This window comes from Quercus robur, chromosome 7, assembly GCF_932294415.1.
Source record: "Quercus robur chromosome 7, dhQueRobu3.1, whole genome shotgun sequence".
Taxonomy (NCBI): Eukaryota; Viridiplantae; Streptophyta; class Magnoliopsida; order Fagales; family Fagaceae; genus Quercus; species Quercus robur.
In genome coordinates this window covers 47,066,068-47,084,307 of record NC_065540.1, presented here as the reverse complement: position 1 = coordinate 47,084,307, position 18,240 = coordinate 47,066,068, and the positions used below count along the sequence as shown (strand labels likewise).

Below are 18,240 nucleotides of genomic sequence, written 5' to 3'. Positions count from 1 at the left end.
GAACCAAGGCCTTGCATGGTCTTCGGACTCAAGCCTATGGGGAAACTAGGCACATTGAACGCAAAGGCTTGAACGCAGAGGCTAATTGCTAGACTGAATGAAGGACTTGCATGGTCCTCAGACTCAAGCCTTTGGGAAACTAGGCACATTGAACGCAAAGGCTAAGTACTAGACAGAACCAAGGCCTTGCATGGTCCTCGGACTCAAGCCTATGGGGAAACTAGGCACATTGAACGCAAAGGCTAAGTGCTAGACAGAACGAAGGCCTTGCAAGGTCCTTGGACTCAAGCCTATGGGAAACTAGGCACATTGAACGCAAAGCCTAAGTACTAGACAGAACCAAGGCCTTGCATGGTCCTCGGACTCAAGCCTATGGGAAACTAGGCACATTGAACACAAAATCTAAGTGCTAGACAAAAACCAAGGCCTTGCATGGTCCTCGGACTCAAGCTTATGGGGAAACTAGGAACATTGAACACAAAATCTAAGTGCTAGACAGAACCAAGGCCTTGCATGGTCCTCGGACTCAAGCTTATGGGGAAACTAGGAACATTGAACACAAAGGTTAAGAGCTAGACAGAACTAAGGCCTTGCATGGTCCTCGAACTCAAGCCTGTGGGGAAACTAGGCAAATTGAACACAAAGCCTAAGTGCTAGACAGAACCAAGACCTTGCATGGTCCTCGGACTCAAGCCTATGGAGAAACTAGGCACATTGAACACAAAGCCTAAGTTCCAGACAGAACCAAGGCCTTGCATGGTCCTCGGAATCAAGCCTGTAGGGAAACTAAGCACATTGAACACAAAGTCTAAGTGCTAGACAGAACCAAGGCCTTGCATGGTTCTCGGACTTAAGCCTATGGGGAAATTAGGCACATTGAACACAAAGCCTAAGTTCTAGACAGAACCAAGGCCTTGCATGGTCGTCGGACTCAAGCCTATAGGGAAACTAGGCACATTGAACGTAAAGCATGAGTGCTAGACAGAATCAAGGCCTTGCATGGTCCTCGGACTCAAGCCAATGGGAAACTAGGTACATTGAACGCAAAGGCTAAGTGCTAGACAGAACCAAGGCCTTGCATGATCCTCGGACTCAAGCCTATGGGTAAATTAGGCACATTGAACACAAAGCCTAAGTCCTAGACAGAACCAAGGCCTTGCATGGTCCTCGGACTTAAGCCTATGGGGAAATTAGGCACATTGAACACAAAGCCTAAGTCCTAGACAGAACCAAGGCCTTGCATGGTCCTCGGACTCAAGCTTATAGGGAAAATAGGCACATTGAATCTAAAGCTTGAGTGCTAGACAGAATCAAGGCCTTGCATGGTCCTCAGACTCAAGCCTATAGGAAACTAGGTACATTGAACGCAAAGGCTAAGTGCTAGACAGAACTAAGGCCTTGCATGATCCTCGGACTAATGCCTATGGGGAAACAAGGCACATTGAACGCAAAGGCTAAGTGTTAGACAGAACCAATGCCTTGCAAGGTCTTCGGACTCAAGCCTATGGGGAAACTAGGTACATTGAACGCAAAGCCTAAGTGCTAGACAGAACCGAGGCCTTGCGTTGTCCTCGGACTCAAGCCTATGGGGAAACTAGGCACATTGAACACAAATTCTAAGTGCGAGACAGAATCAAGCCATTGCGTGGTACTCGGACTCAAGCATATGGGGAAACTAGGCACATTCAACACAAAGGTTAAGAGCTAGACAGAACCAAGACCATGCATGGTCCTCGGACTCAAACCTATGGGGAAACTACGCACATTGAACACAAAGCCAAAGTTCTAGACAGAACCAAGGCCTTGCATGGTCCTCGGACTTAAGCATATGGGGAAACTACGCACATTGAACACAAAGTCTAAGTGCTAGACAGAACCAAGACCGTGCATGGTCCTCGGACTCAAGCCTATGGAGAAATTAGGTACATTGAACACAAAGCCTAAGTCCTAGATAGAACCAAGGCCTTGCATGGTCCTCGGACTCAAGCCTATGGGGAAACAAGGCACATTGAACGTAAAGCTTGAGTGTTTGACAGAACCAAGGCCTTGCATGGTCGTCGGACTCAAGCCTATGGGAAACTAGGCACATTGAACGCAAAGGCTAAGTACGAGACAGAACCAAGTCCTTGCATGGTCCTCGGACTCAAGCCTATGGGGAAACTAGGCACATTGAACGTAAAGCCTAAGTACTAGACAGAACCATGGCCTTGCATGGTCCTCGGACTCAAGCCTATGGGGAAACTAGGCAAATTGAACACAAAATCTAAGTGCTAGACAAAAACGAAGGCCTTGCATGGTCCTCGGACTCAAGCCTATGGGGAAACTAGGCACATTGAACACAAAATCTAAGTGCTAGACAAAAACCAAGGCCTTGCATGGTCCTCGGACTCAAGCCTATGGGGAAACCAGGCACATTGAACACAAAATCTAAGTGCTAGACAAAAACCAAGGCCTTGCATGGTCCTCGGACTCAAGCCTATGGGGAAACTAGGCACATTGAACACAAAATCGAAGTGCTAGACAGAACCAAGGCCTTGCATGGTCCTCGGACTCAAGCCTATGGGGAAACTAGGCACATTGAACACAAAATCTAAGTGCTAGACAAAAACCAAGGCCTAGCATGGTCCTCAGACTCAAGCCTATGGGAAACTAGGCACATTGAACGCAAAGGCTAAGTACTAGACAGAACCAAGGCCTTGCATGGTCCTCGGACTCAAGCCTATGGGGAAACTAGGCACATTGAACGCAAAGGCTAAGTGCTAGACAGAACGAAGGCCTTGCAAGGTCCTTGGACTCAAGCCTATGGGAAACTAGGCACATTGAACGCAAAGCCTAAGTACTAGACAGAACCAAGGCCTTGCATGGTCCTCGGACTCAAGCCTATGGGGAAACTAGGCACATTGAACACAAAATCTAAGTGCTAGACAAAAACCAAGGCCTTGCATGGTCCTCGGACTCAATCTTATGGGGAAACTAGGAACATTGAACACAAAATCTAAGTGCTAGACAGAACCAAGGCCTTCCATGGTCCTCGGACTCAAGCTTATGGGGAAACTAGGAACATTGAACACAAAGGTTAAGAGCTAGACAGAACTAAGGCCTTGCATGGTCCTCGAACTCCAGCCTGTGGGGAAACTAGGCAAATTGAACACAAAGCCTAAGTGCTAGACAGAACCAAGACCTTGCATGGTCCTCGGACTCAAGCCTATGGGGAAACAAGGCACATTGAACGTAAAGCTTGAGTGCTTGACAGAACCAAGGCCTTGCATGGTCGTCGGACTCAAGCCTATGGGAAACTAGGCACATTGAACGCAAAGGCTAAGTACGAGACAGAACCAAGTCCTTGCATGGTCCTCGGACTCAAGCCTATGGGGAAACTAGGCACATTGAACGCAAAGCCTTAGTACTAGACAGAACCAAGGCCTTGCATGGTCCTCGGACTCAAGCCTATGGGGAAACTAGGCAAATTGAACACAAAATCTAAGTGCTAGACAAAAACCAAGGCCTTGCATGGTCCTCGGACTCAAGCCTATGGGGAAACTAGGCACATTGAACACAAAATCTAAGTGCTAGACAAAAACCAAGGCCTTGCATGGTCCTCGGACTCAAGCCTATGGGGAAACTAGGCACATTGAACACAAAATCTAAGTGCTAGACAAAAAGCAAGGCCTTGCATGGTCCTCGGACTCAAGCCTATGGGGAAACTAGGCACATTGAACACAAAATCTAAGTGCTAGACAGAACCAAGGCCTTGCATGGTCCTCGGACTCAAGCCTATGGGGAAACTAGGCACATTGAACCCAAAATCTAAGTGCTGGACAAAAACCAAGGCCTAGCATGGTCCTCAGACTCAAGCCTATGGGAAACTAGGCACGTTGAACGCAAAGGCTAAGTACTAGACAGAACCAAGGCCTTGCATGGTCCTCGGACTCAAGCCTATGGGGAAACTAGGCACATTGAACGCAAAGGCTAAGTGCTAGACAGAACGAAGGCCTTGCAAGGTCCTTGGACTCAAGTCTATGGGAAACTAGGCACATTGAACGCAAAGCCTAAGTACTAGACAGAACCAAGGCCTTGCATGGTCCTCGGATTCAAGCCTATGGGGAAACTAGGCACATTGAACACAAAATCTAAGTGCTAGACAAAAACCAAGGCCTTGCATGGTCCTCGGACTCAATCTTATGGGGAAACTAGGAACATTGAACACAAAATCTAAGTGCTAGACAGAACCAAGGCCTTCCATGGTCCTCGGACTCAAGCTTATGGGGAAACTAGGAACATTGAACACAAAGGTTAAGTGTTAGACAGAACCAAGGCCTTGCAAGGTCTTCGGACTCAAGCCTATGGGGAAACTAGGTACATTGAACGCAAAGCCTAAGTGTTAGACAGAACCAAGGCCTTGCAAGGTCTTCGGACTCAAGCCTATGGGGAAACTAGGTACATTGAACGCAAAGCCTAAGTGCTAGACAGAACCGAGGCCTTGCATGGTCGTCGGACTCAAGCCTATAGGGAAACTAGGCACATTGAACGTAAAGCATGAGTGCTAGACAGAATCAAGGCCTTGCATGGTCCTCGGACTCAAGCCAATGGGAAACTAGGTACATTGAACGCAAAGGCTAAGTGCTAGACAGAACCAAGGCCTTGCATGATCCTCGGACTCAAGCCTATGGGTAAATTAGGCACATTGAACACAAAGCCTAAGTCCTAGACAGAACCAAGGCCTTGCATGGTCCTCGGACTTAAGCCTATGGGGAAATTAGGCACATTGAACACAAAGCCTAAGTCCTAGACAGAACCAAGGCCTTGCATGGTCCTCGGACTCAAGCTTATAGGGAAAATAGGCACATTGAATCTAAAGCTTGAGTGCTAGACAGAATCAAGGCCTTGCATGGTCCTCAGACTCAAGCCTATGGGAAACTAGGTACATTGAACGCAAAGGCTAAGTACGAGACAGAACCAAGTCCTTGCATGGTCCTCGGACTCAAGCCTATGGGGAAACTAGGCACATTGAACGCAAAGCCTTAGTACTAGACAGAACCAAGGCCTTGCATGGTCCTCGGACTCAAGCCTATGGGGAAACTAGGCAAATTGAACACAAAATCTAAGTGCTAGACAAAAACCAAGGCCTTGCATGGTCCTCGGACTCAAGCCTATGGGGAAACTAGGCACATTGAACACAAAATCTAAGTGCTAGACAAAAACCAAGGCCTTGCATGGTCCTCGGACTCAAGCCTATGGGGAAACTAGGCACATTGAACACAAAATCTAAGTGCTAGACAAAAAGCAAGGCCTTGCATGGTCCTCGGACTCAAGCCTATGGGGAAACTAGGCACATTGAACACAAAATCTAAGTGCTAGACAGAACCAAGGCCTTGCATGGTCCTCGGACTCAAGCCTATGGGGAAACTAGGCACATTGAACCCAAAATCTAAGTGCTGGACAAAAACCAAGGCCTAGCATGGTCCTCAGACTCAAGCCTATGGGAAACTAGGCACATTGAACGCAAAGGCTAAGTACTAGACAGAACCAAGGCCTTGCATGGTCCTCGGACTCAAGCCTATGGGGAAACTAGGCACATTGAACGCAAAGGCTAAGTGCTAGACAGAACGAAGGCCTTGCAAGGTCCTTGGACTCAAGTCTATGGGAAACTAGGCACATTGAACGCAAAGCCTAAGTACTAGACAGAACCAAGGCCTTGCATGGTCCTCGGACTCAAGCCTGTGGGGAAACTAGGCACATTGAACACAAAATCTAAGTGCTAGACAAAAACCAAGGCCTTGCATGGTCCTCGGACTCAATCTTATGGGGAAACTAGGAACATTGAACACAAAATCTAAGTGCTAGACAGAACCAAGGCCTTCCATGGTCCTCGGACTCAAGCTTATGGGGAAACTAGGAACATTGAACACAAAGGTTAAGAGCTAGACAGAACTAAGGCCTTGCATGGTCCTCGAACTCCAGCCTGTGGGGAAACTAGGCAAATTGAACACAAAGCCTAAGTGCTAGACAGAACCAAGACCTTGCATGGTCCTCGGACTCAAGCCTATGGGGAAACAAGGCACATTGAACGTAAAGCTTGAGTGCTTGACAGAACCAAGGCCTTGCATGGTCGTCGGACTCAAGCCTATGGGAAACTAGGCACATTGAACGCAAAGGCTAAGTACGAGACAGAACCAAGTCCTTGCATGGTCCTCGGACTCAAGCCTATGGGGAAACTAGGCACATTGAACGCAAAGCCTTAGTACTAGACAGAACCAAGGCCTTGCATGGTCCTCGGACTCAAGCCTATGGGGAAACTAGGCAAATTGAACACAAAATCTAAGTGCTAGACAAAAACCAAGGCCTTGCATGGTCCTCGGACTCAAGCCTATGGGGAAACTAGGCACATTAACACAAAATCTAAGTGCTAGACAAAAACCAAGGCCTTGCGTGGTCCTCGGACTCAAGCCTATGGGGAAACTAGGCACATTGAACACAAAATCTACGTGCTAGACAGAACCAAGGCCTTGCATGGTCCTCGGACTCAAGCCTATGGGGAAACTAGGCACATTGAACACAAAATCTAAGTGCTGGACAAAAACCAAGGCCTAGCATGGTCCTCAGACTCAAGCCTATGGGAAACTAGGCACATTGAACGCAAAGGCTAAGTACTAGACAGAACCAAGGCCTTGCATGGTCCTCGGACTCAAGCCTATGGGGAAACTAGGCACATTGAACGCAAAGGCTAAGTGCTAGACAGAACGAAGGCCTTGCAAGGTCCTTGGACTCAAGCCTATGGGAAACTAGGCACATTGAACGCAAAGCCTAAGTACTAGACAGAACCAAGGCCTTGCATGGTCCTCGGACTCAAGCCTATGGGGAAACTAGGCACATTGAACACAAAATCTAAGTGCTAGACAAAAACCAAGGCCTTGCATGGTCCTCGGACTCAAGCTTATGGGGAAACTAGGAACATTGAACACAAAATCTAAGTGCTAGACAAAACCAAGGCCTTGCATGGTCCTCGGACTCAAGCTTATGGGGAAATTAGGAACATTGAACACAAAGGTTAAGAGCTAGACAGAACTAAGGCCTTGCATGGTCCTCGAACTCCAGCCTGTGGGGAAACTAGGCAAATTGAACACAAAGCCTAAGTGCTAGACAGAACCAAGACCTTGCATGGTCCTCGGACTCAAGCCTATGGGGAAACTAGGCACATTGAACACAAAGCCTAAGTTCCAGACAGAACCAAGGCCTTGCATGGTCCTCGGACTCAAGCCTGTAGGGAAACTAAGCACATTGAACACAAAGTCTAAGTGCTAGACAGAACCAAGGCCTTGCATGGTCCTCGGACTTAAGCCTATGGGGAAATTAGGCACATTGAACACAAAGCCTAAGTCCTAGACAGATCCAAGGCCTTGCATGGTCCTCGGACTCAAGCCTATAGGGAAACTTGGCACATTGAACGTAAAGCTTGAGTGCTAGACAGAATCAAGGCCTTGCATGGTCCACGGACTCAAGCCTATGGGAAACTAGGTACATTTAACGCAAAGGCTAAGTGCTAGACAGAACCAAGGCCTTGCATGATCCTCGGACTCAAGCTTATGGGGAAACTAGGCACATTGAACGCAAAGGCTTGAACGCAAAGGCTAAGTGCTAGACAGAACCAAGGCCTTGCATTGTCTTCGGACTCAAGCCTATGGGGAAACTAGGTACATTGAACGCAAAGCCTAAGTGCTAGACAGAATCAAGGTCTTGCATGGTTCTCGGACTCAAGCCTATGGGGAAACTAGGCACATTGAACACAAATTCTAAGTGCTAGACAGAACCAAGGCATTGCATGGTCCTCGGACTCAAGCTTATGGGGAAACTAGGCACATTGAACACAAAGGTTAAGAGCTAGATAGAATTAAGGCCTTGCATGGTCCTCGAACTCAAGCCTATAGGGAAACTAGGCAAATTGAACACAAAGCCTAAGTGCTAAACAGAACCAAGACCTTGCATGGTCCTCGGACTCAAGCCTATGGGGAAACTAGGCACATTGAACAGAAAGCCTAAGTTCTAGACAGAACCAAGGCCTTGTATGGTCCTCGTAATGAAGCCTATGGGGAAACTACGCACATTGGACACAAAGTCTAAGTGCTAGACAGAACCAAGGCCTTGCATGGTCCTCAGACTCAAGCTTATAGGGAAACTAGGCACATTGAATGTAAAGCTTGAGTGCTAGACAGAATCAAGGCCTTGCATGGTCCTCGGACTCAAGCCTATGGGAAACTAGGTACATTGAACGCAAAGGCTAAGTGCTAGACAGAACTAAGGCCTTGCATGATCCTCGGACTCAAGCCTATGCGGAAACTTGGCACATTGAACGCAAAGGCTTGAACGCAAAGGCTAAGTGTTAGACAGAACCAAGGCCTTGCATGGTCTTCGGACTTAAGCCTATGGGGAACCTAGGTACATTGAACGCAAAGCCTAAGTACTAGACAGAACCGAGGCCTTGCGTTGTCCTCGGACTCAAGCCTATGGGGAAACTAGGCACATTGAACACAAAATCTAAGTGCTAGACAGAACCAAGGCATTGCATGGTCCTCGGACTCAAGCTTATGGGGAAACTAGGCACATTGAATACAAAGGTTAAGAGCTAGACAAAACTAAGGCCTTGCATGGTCCTCGAACTCAAGCCTATGGGGAAACTAGGCAAATTGAACACAAAGCCTAAGTGCTAGACAGAACCAAGACCATGCATGGTCCTCGGACTCAAACCTATGGGGAAACTAGGCACATTGAACACAAAGCCTAAGTTCTAGACAGAACCATGGCCTTGCATGGTCCTCGGACTCAAGCATATGGGGAAACTACGGACATTGAACACAAAGTCTAAGTGCTAGACAGAACCAAGACCGTGCATGGTCCTCGGACTTAAGCCATTGGGGAAATTAGGCACATTGAACACAAAGCCTAAGTCCTAGACAGAACCACGGCCTTGCATGGTCGTCGGACTCAAGCCTATGGGGAAACTAGGCACATTGAACGTAAAGCTTGAGTGCTTGACAGAACCAAGGCCTTGCATGGTCCTCGGACTCAAGCCTATGGGGAAACTAGGCACATTGAACGCAGAGGCTAAGTGCTAGACAGAACCAAGGCCTTGCATGGTCCTCGGACTCACGCCTATGGGGAAACTAGGCACATTGAACGTAAAGCTTGAGTGCTTGACAGAACCAAGGCCTTGCATGGTCCTCGGACTCAAGCCTATGGGGAAACTAGGCACATTGAACGCAAAGGCTAAGTGCTAGACAGAACCAAGGCCTTGCATGGTCCTCGGACTCACGCCTGTGGGGAAACTAGGCACATTGAACGTAAAGCTTGAGTGCTTGACAGAACCAAGGCCTTGCATGGTCCTCGGACTCAAGCCTATGGGGAAACTGGGCACATTGAACGCAAAGGCTAAGTGCTAGATAGAACCAAGACCGTGCATGGTCCTCGGACTCAAGCCTATGGGGAAATTAGGCACATTGAACACATAGCCTAAGTCCTAGACAGAACCAAGGCCTTGCATGGTCCTCGGACTCAAGCCTATGGGGAAACTAGGCACGTTGAACGTAAAGCTTGAGTGCTTGACAGAACCAAGGCCTTGCATGGTCCTCGGACTCAAGCCTATGGGGAAACTAGGCACATTGAACGCAAAGGCTAATTGCTAGACAGTACCAAGGCCTTGCATGGTCCTCGGACTCACGCCTATGGGGAAACTAGGCACATTGAACGTAAAGCTTGAGTGCTTGACAGAACCAAGGCCTTGCATGGTCCTCGGACTCAAGCCTATGGGGAAACTGGGCACATTGAACTCAAAGGCTAAGTGCTAGACAGAACCAAGGCCTTGCATGGTCCTCGGACTCAAGCCTTTGGGGAAACTAGGCACATTGAACACAAAGCCTAAGTGCTAGACAGAACCAAGTCCTTGCATGGTTCTCGGACTCAAGCCTATGGGCAAACTAGGCACATTGAACACAAAGTCTAAGTGCTAGACAGAACCAAGGCCTTGTATGGTCCTCGGACTCAAGCCTATGGGGAAACTAGGCACATTGAACACAAAGTCTAAGTGCTAGACAGAACCAAGGCCTTACGTGGTCCTCGGACTCAAGCCTATGGGGAAACTAGGCACATTGAAAACAAAGCCTAAGTGCTAGACAGAACTAAGACCTTGCATGGTCCTCGGACTCAAGCCTATGGGTAAACTAGGCACATTGAAAACAAAGCCTAAGTGCTGGACAGAACCAGGGTATTGCATGGTCTTCGGATCATATATCTAAAGCAAGTTAAAGCTACGAATATCATCGGAAACTAGGGAAAGGACCCTAATGCCCGGCGACCCCTTCGGACAGTTAATTTCAGATTGCACATCCTTAGGCGGTTACTCCGTTTGCAATACGGAGCTTGCGGCTATTATCCTGGTTATTCCTATATGGTTAACTTATTTAATGTCGGCACTGTTGTGCTCGTAGATTTAGATAAATAACTCTACTGATGAGGTCATCGGTTCTAAATACGGTTCAAAAGAAAAAACACCCGTACATCCATTCACACGATAATCATTGCAAAAGAGAAAGGATACATAAAATGCGATAAAATCATCTTTTATTAGATAAAGAGACGGTATAATATACATAAAGGGGCTTAGACAAGCCTGAAATCATTAGCTAACTGAAAATAAAAAATTATAACATAAAAAATACACGGAGACGATAGACCTTTCAATTTTGCTCTAACGACGACTAGGCAAGTCTGGGTGGCACTAGTGATGGAAGAGAAGAAGAAGCGGAGGCACCCGGGTGGCACCAGTGATGGAAGAGAGGAAGAAGCGGGAATGCCAAATCCCCATACCAGCTCTGACAGCAATCGCGCAAGAATCATATTTGCAATAATCGAGCGGGAGCGGATGGTATTGACGATAAGAAGTCTCAGTGCTGTCGCACCAAAAATCTGATGCGACATCCACCTGCTTCGGATTTTGGTTGAAGGAAAAAGAGGTTCCTTTCTTACCCTATCGAGGAGAAGGAAGGACTTGAGCCTTTGTCTCCCTTGTCCTGACCGGGCCATTATGAATCTTTTAGATACCCAAGGCTTCTGAAGGGGATTTTGTTCCTTCACCCTCATCCCAACCATGATTATTTCACTCCCAAAATCTCAGTCACTCTTGTAGTAGGGACTTTGGGAACTTTTGAGGAGATAGAAATCTGAAAATTCAAGACTCTGCAAATAAGGAAGGACTATCTCTCACTGCATGTCTTATATAGAGGACGAATCTGGAGGCAATCAATTCGCTCCGAAACCCTAGGAAGGAATTACAAACGAGATTAATCTCATTCGAATTCCAAAGTAGTCTTCAACCGTTGGATTTATGTCATCTCGTGAAAGAGCCCTAATTAAAATGCGCCTCGTGTATTGAAACGATAGAGATGTAGCTGGGATAGATTAAAAGAATATCCCATAGCCATGAACACGCCTCGAGCCAACGAAGAGACTCTGGCATTAATGGAAGGCAAGGCTTGGGAAACCGTGACAGAGGCTCGATGTCACCAAAACCCTCCTGTCCGTCTGAGGAGCCGAACAGCAGGATTTTGAGGGGCTATTGTGAGGGGAAAAAGACTAATAGGCCCGTTTGAATATCTATACTGGGCCAGGGCCCAGTCCATGGAAAAACCCCTCCTCGGCCATGGAAAAATCCTCCTCGGATGGATATAGCCGAGGGTAAAAGAGGCAACAGACCATTAATGGCGAAACTCCAGACCGTTCCACAGGGCAGGGAAAGCACGAAAGTGGAGAAAGACGACAGATAGAATGAAAGCGTACAAGGGAAGGCAGCCTTTATTGTATTCAGTGCCTTGTGCCTGACACAGCCATACTTCTCTGTCCTTACAACCACTCCCAACAACTGGAGGTAGGGGCGGATGGGACAAGTACCTACCCTGGGGACCCCAGTTAGGAGGAGGAAAACGACTATAAAAGGGGAGTAAAGAGAAACAAATGGGGGGGGGGGGATGGATCCCCAACACACCGGAAGCACCAAGAAAAACTCCTCGGATTCTGCCGAGGACTAATTCTCTCTGTTAAATTTGACCCATGGGAAATACCTTGATGGTCGTCATTCACACACCAAAACCCAGTTCTAGTAACCCACCCTCTACAAATTCATTGTTCAGGGCTCCTTGGGCCGGAACCACATAATTGTTGGGCTCGGACCCCGAATCGTGACCCTACAGTTGTGTGCATACTTTGCTAGTATATAAGGGCCACAAATGCAAATAGGGAATGAGCACTTAACCATAAATACTGATAAAAGTAGATTTTGCAATAAAATGGAAGATTATTTTCTATTAAAATCTTTGATCTTGTATAGTAAAAAATAAATTATTATGAAATTTAGTACAACATTAATTGTAGATAATTTTAGGGATTTAAAGAAACATTAAGTTTGATTCACAAAAAAAAAAAAAAAAAAAAAAGTTGCACTTCGAAAGATTATAGAATAAGTTAAAATATTTAAGGAATAATTGTTTTGTATCTATTATTTTAATTAAAATTTTTCGATACTTCTTCTCAAAAAAAAAAAAATTCATACTAAATATAAACTAGTTTTATTTATTTATTTATTTATTTATTTATTTTTTGAGAAACAAACACATACACACACAAGAGAGGGAGAAACGAGTTCTAACACAAAGACACACTACAATTTCACTCAAAAGCCATAGTAACTTTTAAAGAAGGATGGGGTATTTTTTTTGTATTTATTTAGTTTGAATTTTAAGATATCTTTTAATTCTTGAATGGTTTTTATTTTTTATTTTTTATATTTTACTTCTAGTACATTTTCAAAAGGTATCTAATTTTATTTTAATGAGAGATTGCCACATCACCCACTATCTAAATAAAATATGAGAATTAAAAAATACTCCTACTTATCAATTATCATTGTATATTTAAAACAAAATGACATATATCCAGGTAAGCCAAACTTTTTTTTTTAAACCAAAATTTGGCCCCTTAAAAATAAAATTCTAGTTCTGTCCAGACTCAATCCGGCTATAGATCTTTCACCAAAAAATAAAAAATAAAAAATAAATAAATAACAAAAAAGATGCCATTATTTTAAATTCAAAGAAGACGTTAGAGGTAACGTTGGGTAGTTCGATAGAGCATATAAAATTATTTAACATTAGAAAAATCCCCCTAAGAAAGAATTAATTTTAGTAAGAATCGAAAGCTACAACCATCTTTCTTTTCCCTACCTTGAAGTGAAAAGAATGCAATATGTAGAAATCCTTGGGTTGTCGTTGAACGAAATACTTACCCTAATATATAATAACATAGACCTTTTGCATATAACTTATCTACAATAATATATTTTTAATTTGACGATTGTATGATTGGATTTAGATTGTGATAGTATTGCATGCATGTGCATGAGTTGACACACGTACTGGATGTGTATTGAGTCAATTTGTAGTTTTGTACCATATAAATGTTGGATACAATTTTCCTTTTAAACCAATTAAATTAAAAAAAATTTCTAACTCATTATGTAGTTGTTAAAAGAAAATCATATATGTATATTATTTAAATAAATTACATGACTCTTTAAATAAGTTATGTAACTAAAAAAACACATGAAGGGTTTTATCCATCATCACATAGTAGTCTAGAATTTGAAGATAAAGTTTTTCTATAAATGATTATGAAAAAACCCCAACTTGACTAATATTTTTAGGTATATAGAATAAATGTGGCTAAAAGCCTAAAACCAGCATGTGATTAGCAATTTTTTGGATTGTGACGGTATTATAATATGAAATAATAATAAATAGATTTTTAATTCTCTGCTCATACCAAAAACTAATTACTATCTTGATCTGATGATAAAATAACAATCATCAAAAATAGGTGTTATAGATTGAAACTAAAAAAAAAAAAAAAAAAATCCTATATCCTCGAGAGCTAATGAGGGTGTGGACATCTCACTTAATTTGTTTAAAGTGTTATATACATTTAAAGATTACAATAATGTAACATTATAATGTAATGTAGTATTAAGTGAATTAAATGCCCCCTTTAAAGGGTTGGCATAATCTAAAGGCAATTTGCCCCCCCCCCCCCCCCCCGCGCAAACACACACACATGTTTTGTCGCAAAAGCTCCACAAACAATGCCGTTCTCTGTCCTCAAAAGTATGATGCAATGTGTGTGAAAAAATGCCCTTCTCTGTCCTCAAAAGTATGATGCAATGTGTGTGAAAAAATGTCCATATTTACTCTCATCTGTCACTACTCTCTATTAGTTTGGGCTATTGGACATATGCCTAAAAGTGGACACATGCCACTATTATAACAAATTCAGTACAACTAGATATTGAATCCAAACTTTGCCCTTAATTGGTTAGCTCGTAAATATAAACCCCAGTTTTTTCATTAATAACTTCATTAGGTGAAAGAGATAGACTCTCCCTCAGTAGGAGCTCCTCTCTCTCGCTCTAGCACGAGTCTCTCACTCCCTCATCTGATACGGGTCCAGCCTGGGTCTCTAGTAGCCCTTGGGGCTTGATATTTCACAGCCATTGAGATGGAACAAGTAGTTATTGATGGACTGCAGCATCTCCAACTTACTAAAGAGGAAGAAGAAGAAATCTCCATATCAACCGCTAGCAGCTCAAACCTCTTAGAAGAGTGCGAGCTGAGTCTGTTTGGCCGGCTTCTAGCTGACAGAAACCAAAACATGAGAGCTTTTAAATCAACTCTTAGATCAGTTTGGAAGATGGGTTCGGATTTACGGATCGTTGATGTTGGAAAAAATATTTTTCAGTTCAAATTTAGCTCAAGTTATCAACTAGAATGGGTTGAGAGAAATGGTCCTTGGAATTTCGACAATAACCTCCTGCTCCTTTACAGATGGAGGAAAGGTTTATCAGTAACAAACATCTCTTTCACTCACTCTCCTCTCTGGATCCAAGTTTGGGGTCTTCCATTTGAAAGTATGACAGAGGAAGTTGGAAAGGATCTTGGCAGCAAGCTGGGCAAATATATTGAATCAGATAGACGTTCTTGGTTGTCGGAACAAGCAAAATTTTTGCGAATACGAGTGGACATCCCCATTGACAAGCCTCTTCGAAGGGGTGGAAACATTGTAAACATGGAAGGAGACAAATATTGGGTCACTTTCAAATATGAAAGGCTCCCAAACTTCTGCTTTCTTTGTGGAATATTGGGTCATGATGAAAAGCACTGCTCTAGTTCTCAAGACAGGTCTGAATGCAGCAGACAATATGGGGATTGGCTCCGTGCAAACAATGGAGCCAGGGGAGGTTTTGAAAAACAAAAAGCTGGGAGCAGTAGTGGGCATGAAGAAAGATTGGATGAGGACCTTGGTAATCGGTTTTTTCCGATGAACACCAGTTCGACGAGCATGGGATCGGAGAAGATGGGGCTCTCATCAGCCCAGTCAAATCACACGAGCTCCAATAACATGAACCAGGACCAAGGCTACACGTTAGACACACTGTTAGCGGAAAAACAGAGAAGCGACAACACGGTACGTTCCTTGAGCCTTGCACCCTGTCTAGAAAAGCTTTCACGTGACTCCCAAATGCCGGTAGAGGCAGGAAAGGAAGCAGAAGCCATGCCTTCTGCTGTGGGCTGTTATAAGCATGCATTAGAGGCCCATAAACCAACCAGCCCAAAGAAACCCATTAACAATTCCTCCCATGCAAGTGAGCCCACCAGCACCACTTCAAATTCAAAGAAGCCCATTAACAGCCCCACACCTATAAGTGAGTCCAGCAACATTTCTTTAAGCCCGAAAAGAAGAAACATTAAAAGGATTGCTAGAGCCCAAGGAAGGGGAACTCAAAACACTAATCTTAATGACCAAAGTCCAATTAGGCTCTCAGGTTCCAAAAGAGCAGCAACATGTGAGTTTCTAGCAGAGAACGTAAACAAGCCCCAGAAGAAACAACGTGAGTCATGTCAAACTGAAGCACATAATAACATTGAGAGATCAGCGGTGACTGCTGAGCAGCACCGCCGGGAGCAATGAATTCCCTATGTTGGAACTGCCGGGGAATTGGGAACCCCCGGACAGTTTTTGCTTTCCGTGATTATTTGTGGCGCTGGAATCCCAAACTCGTTTTCCTCTCGGAGACAAAATGGATTAGCAGGCGTATGGAGAAAGTTAAGTACAAGCTGGGTTTTTCAAATGGACTTATTGTTCCTAGTAGGGGACGTAGGGGTGGCCTTGCTCTGCTCTGGTCCAGTGACACTGTTCTGGAAATTAAGAGCTATTCAGACTATCACATTGATGCGGTTATTACAGAATCTAGCAATGGTTTCTTGTGGAGGTTCACTGGGTTTTACGGGCATCCTGAGACTCATCTTAGGGAAGATTCCTGGAAACTCCTTTCTTTTCTTAATAGTCAGTTTAATTTTCCCTGGTTTTTTTGTGGTGACTTTAATGAAATTCTTTCAATGACTGAAAAAGCAGGTGGTGCTCTTCGTTCTCAATGCCAAATGGACAAATTTCGGCAAGTTGTGAATTTATGTGGATTTAAGGATTTGGGGTTTTGTGGCCCTGATTTTACCTGGTGCAATATGAAGGAGGGGAGCAGCAGAATTTTGCTCCGTTTGGACAGAGCCTTTGCTAGCTCTGAGTGGCTTAATCATTTCAAGGATCCAATTGTGCATCATCTGGTTGAATCAACTTCAGACCATTGTATTCTTATCACCACAGACCCCTCCCGCCCGGTTAATAAGCGCAATCGTCGTTTCCATTTTGAGGCGATGTGGACCAAAAGAGATGATTGCAAAGAAGTCATTGATGCTGCCTGGAACTCCGGCACCCTTGCCATCACGCCGGATGGGATTGCTTCCAACCTCCAAAGATGTGCTGCTGCTCTTTCAACTTGGAACCAGAATGTAGTGGGAAATATTACAAAGAAAATCCAAGAAAAGAAAAGAGCCCTCTCGTCTCTTTCCATTGATGACAGAGGCAATAAGGGGGCCGAAGTCAACCGGCTTAGAAGGGAAATTAATGATTTGTTGGATAGTGAAGAGATCATTTGGAGGCAGCGCAGCAAGACTCATTGGTACAAGGAAGGGGACCGAAACACAAAGTTTTTCCACGCCCACGCCTCGGAAAGAAGGAAAAAAAACACCATTTTGGGGCTTTAGAATGATGACGGTGTTTGGTGTGAGAATAAGGACAGCATCACTGCTGCTGCAATTTCATATTTTGAGAAGATTTATTCCACCTCCTCTCCAAGTGGAATTAATGAAGTCACCCATGCATTATCTAGGTGTGTTACGGAGGATATGAATGCTGAGCTCACCAAGGCCTTTACAAGAGATGAAGTCACCATTGCCCTCAAGCAGCTCCACCCAACCAAAGCTCCTGGACCGGATGGTATGTCTGCAATCTTTTTCCATAAATATTGGGATATTGTAGGGTTAAATATCACAAACATGGTTTTAAATTTCTTGAACTCAAATATGCCTATATCTGAAATTAATAAGACTAATATTGCCCTGATCCCAAAATCCAACCAGCCCTCAAAAATGGCAGACTTCCGCCCAATCAGCCTATGCAACACTACATACAAGCTCATATCAAAAGTTCTTGCTAATAGACTCAAACTAATCCTCCCAAGTATCATCACTGAAAATCAAAGTGCTTTCATTCCGGGTCGTCTTATTTCGGATAATATCTTAATAGCCTTTGAATTTATGCATTATTTAAACCACAAGAATGAGGGGAAGGAAAGTTACATGTCTATTAAGCTAGATATGAGTAAAGCTTTTGATAGAGTAGAATGAAACTTCATTTATGAGGTTATGATTAAGATGGGCTTTGCTAAAAAATGGGTGGACCTGATTATGAATTGCATCTCTTCTGTGTCCTATTCAGTTATTATCAATGGTGAGGCTTGTGGAAACATTACCCCCACAAGAGGCATAAGGCAGGGGGACCCCCTTTCCCCCTACCTCTTTCTTCTTTGTGCTGAAGGCCTCTCTGCTCTCTTTCACAAAGCTGCTCGGGACAAGCAAATAAATGGAATTGCTATCGGCAGGGGCTGCCCTTCCCTTACTCACCTCTTCTTCGCTGACGATAGCCTCTTTTTTTGCAAAGCATCGGTCTAAGAATGTCAGCATCTTGTTGACATCCTCAGCCGCTATGAAGCGGCCTCGGGGCAAAAAATCAATACCGACAAGTCTTCCGTCT

The 18,240-nt window shown here is 44.4% G+C and overlaps 1 protein-coding gene across 1 annotated transcript; it reads left to right on the top strand.

The window, feature by feature from the left end:
• Nucleotides 1-16,184: 16,184 nt before the first annotated feature.
• Nucleotides 16,185-18,151, top strand: LOC126693715 (uncharacterized). The gene is made up of 2 exons (XM_050389856.1): nucleotides 16,185-17,424; nucleotides 17,926-18,151. Exon 1 carries the CDS (start codon nucleotides 16,188-16,190, stop codon nucleotides 17,190-17,192), a length of 1,005 nt encoding a protein of 334 aa, XP_050245813.1. The 5' UTR covers nucleotides 16,185-16,187; the 3' UTR covers nucleotides 17,193-17,424; nucleotides 17,926-18,151.
• Nucleotides 18,152-18,240: the final 89 nt, after the last annotated feature.

What these genes read in the sequence shown, in the direction of transcription:
- LOC126693715 (XM_050389856.1), top strand. Translation starts at nt 16,188, where the DNA reads ATGGAGAAAGTTAAGTACAAGCTGGGTTTTTCAAATGGACTTATTGTT.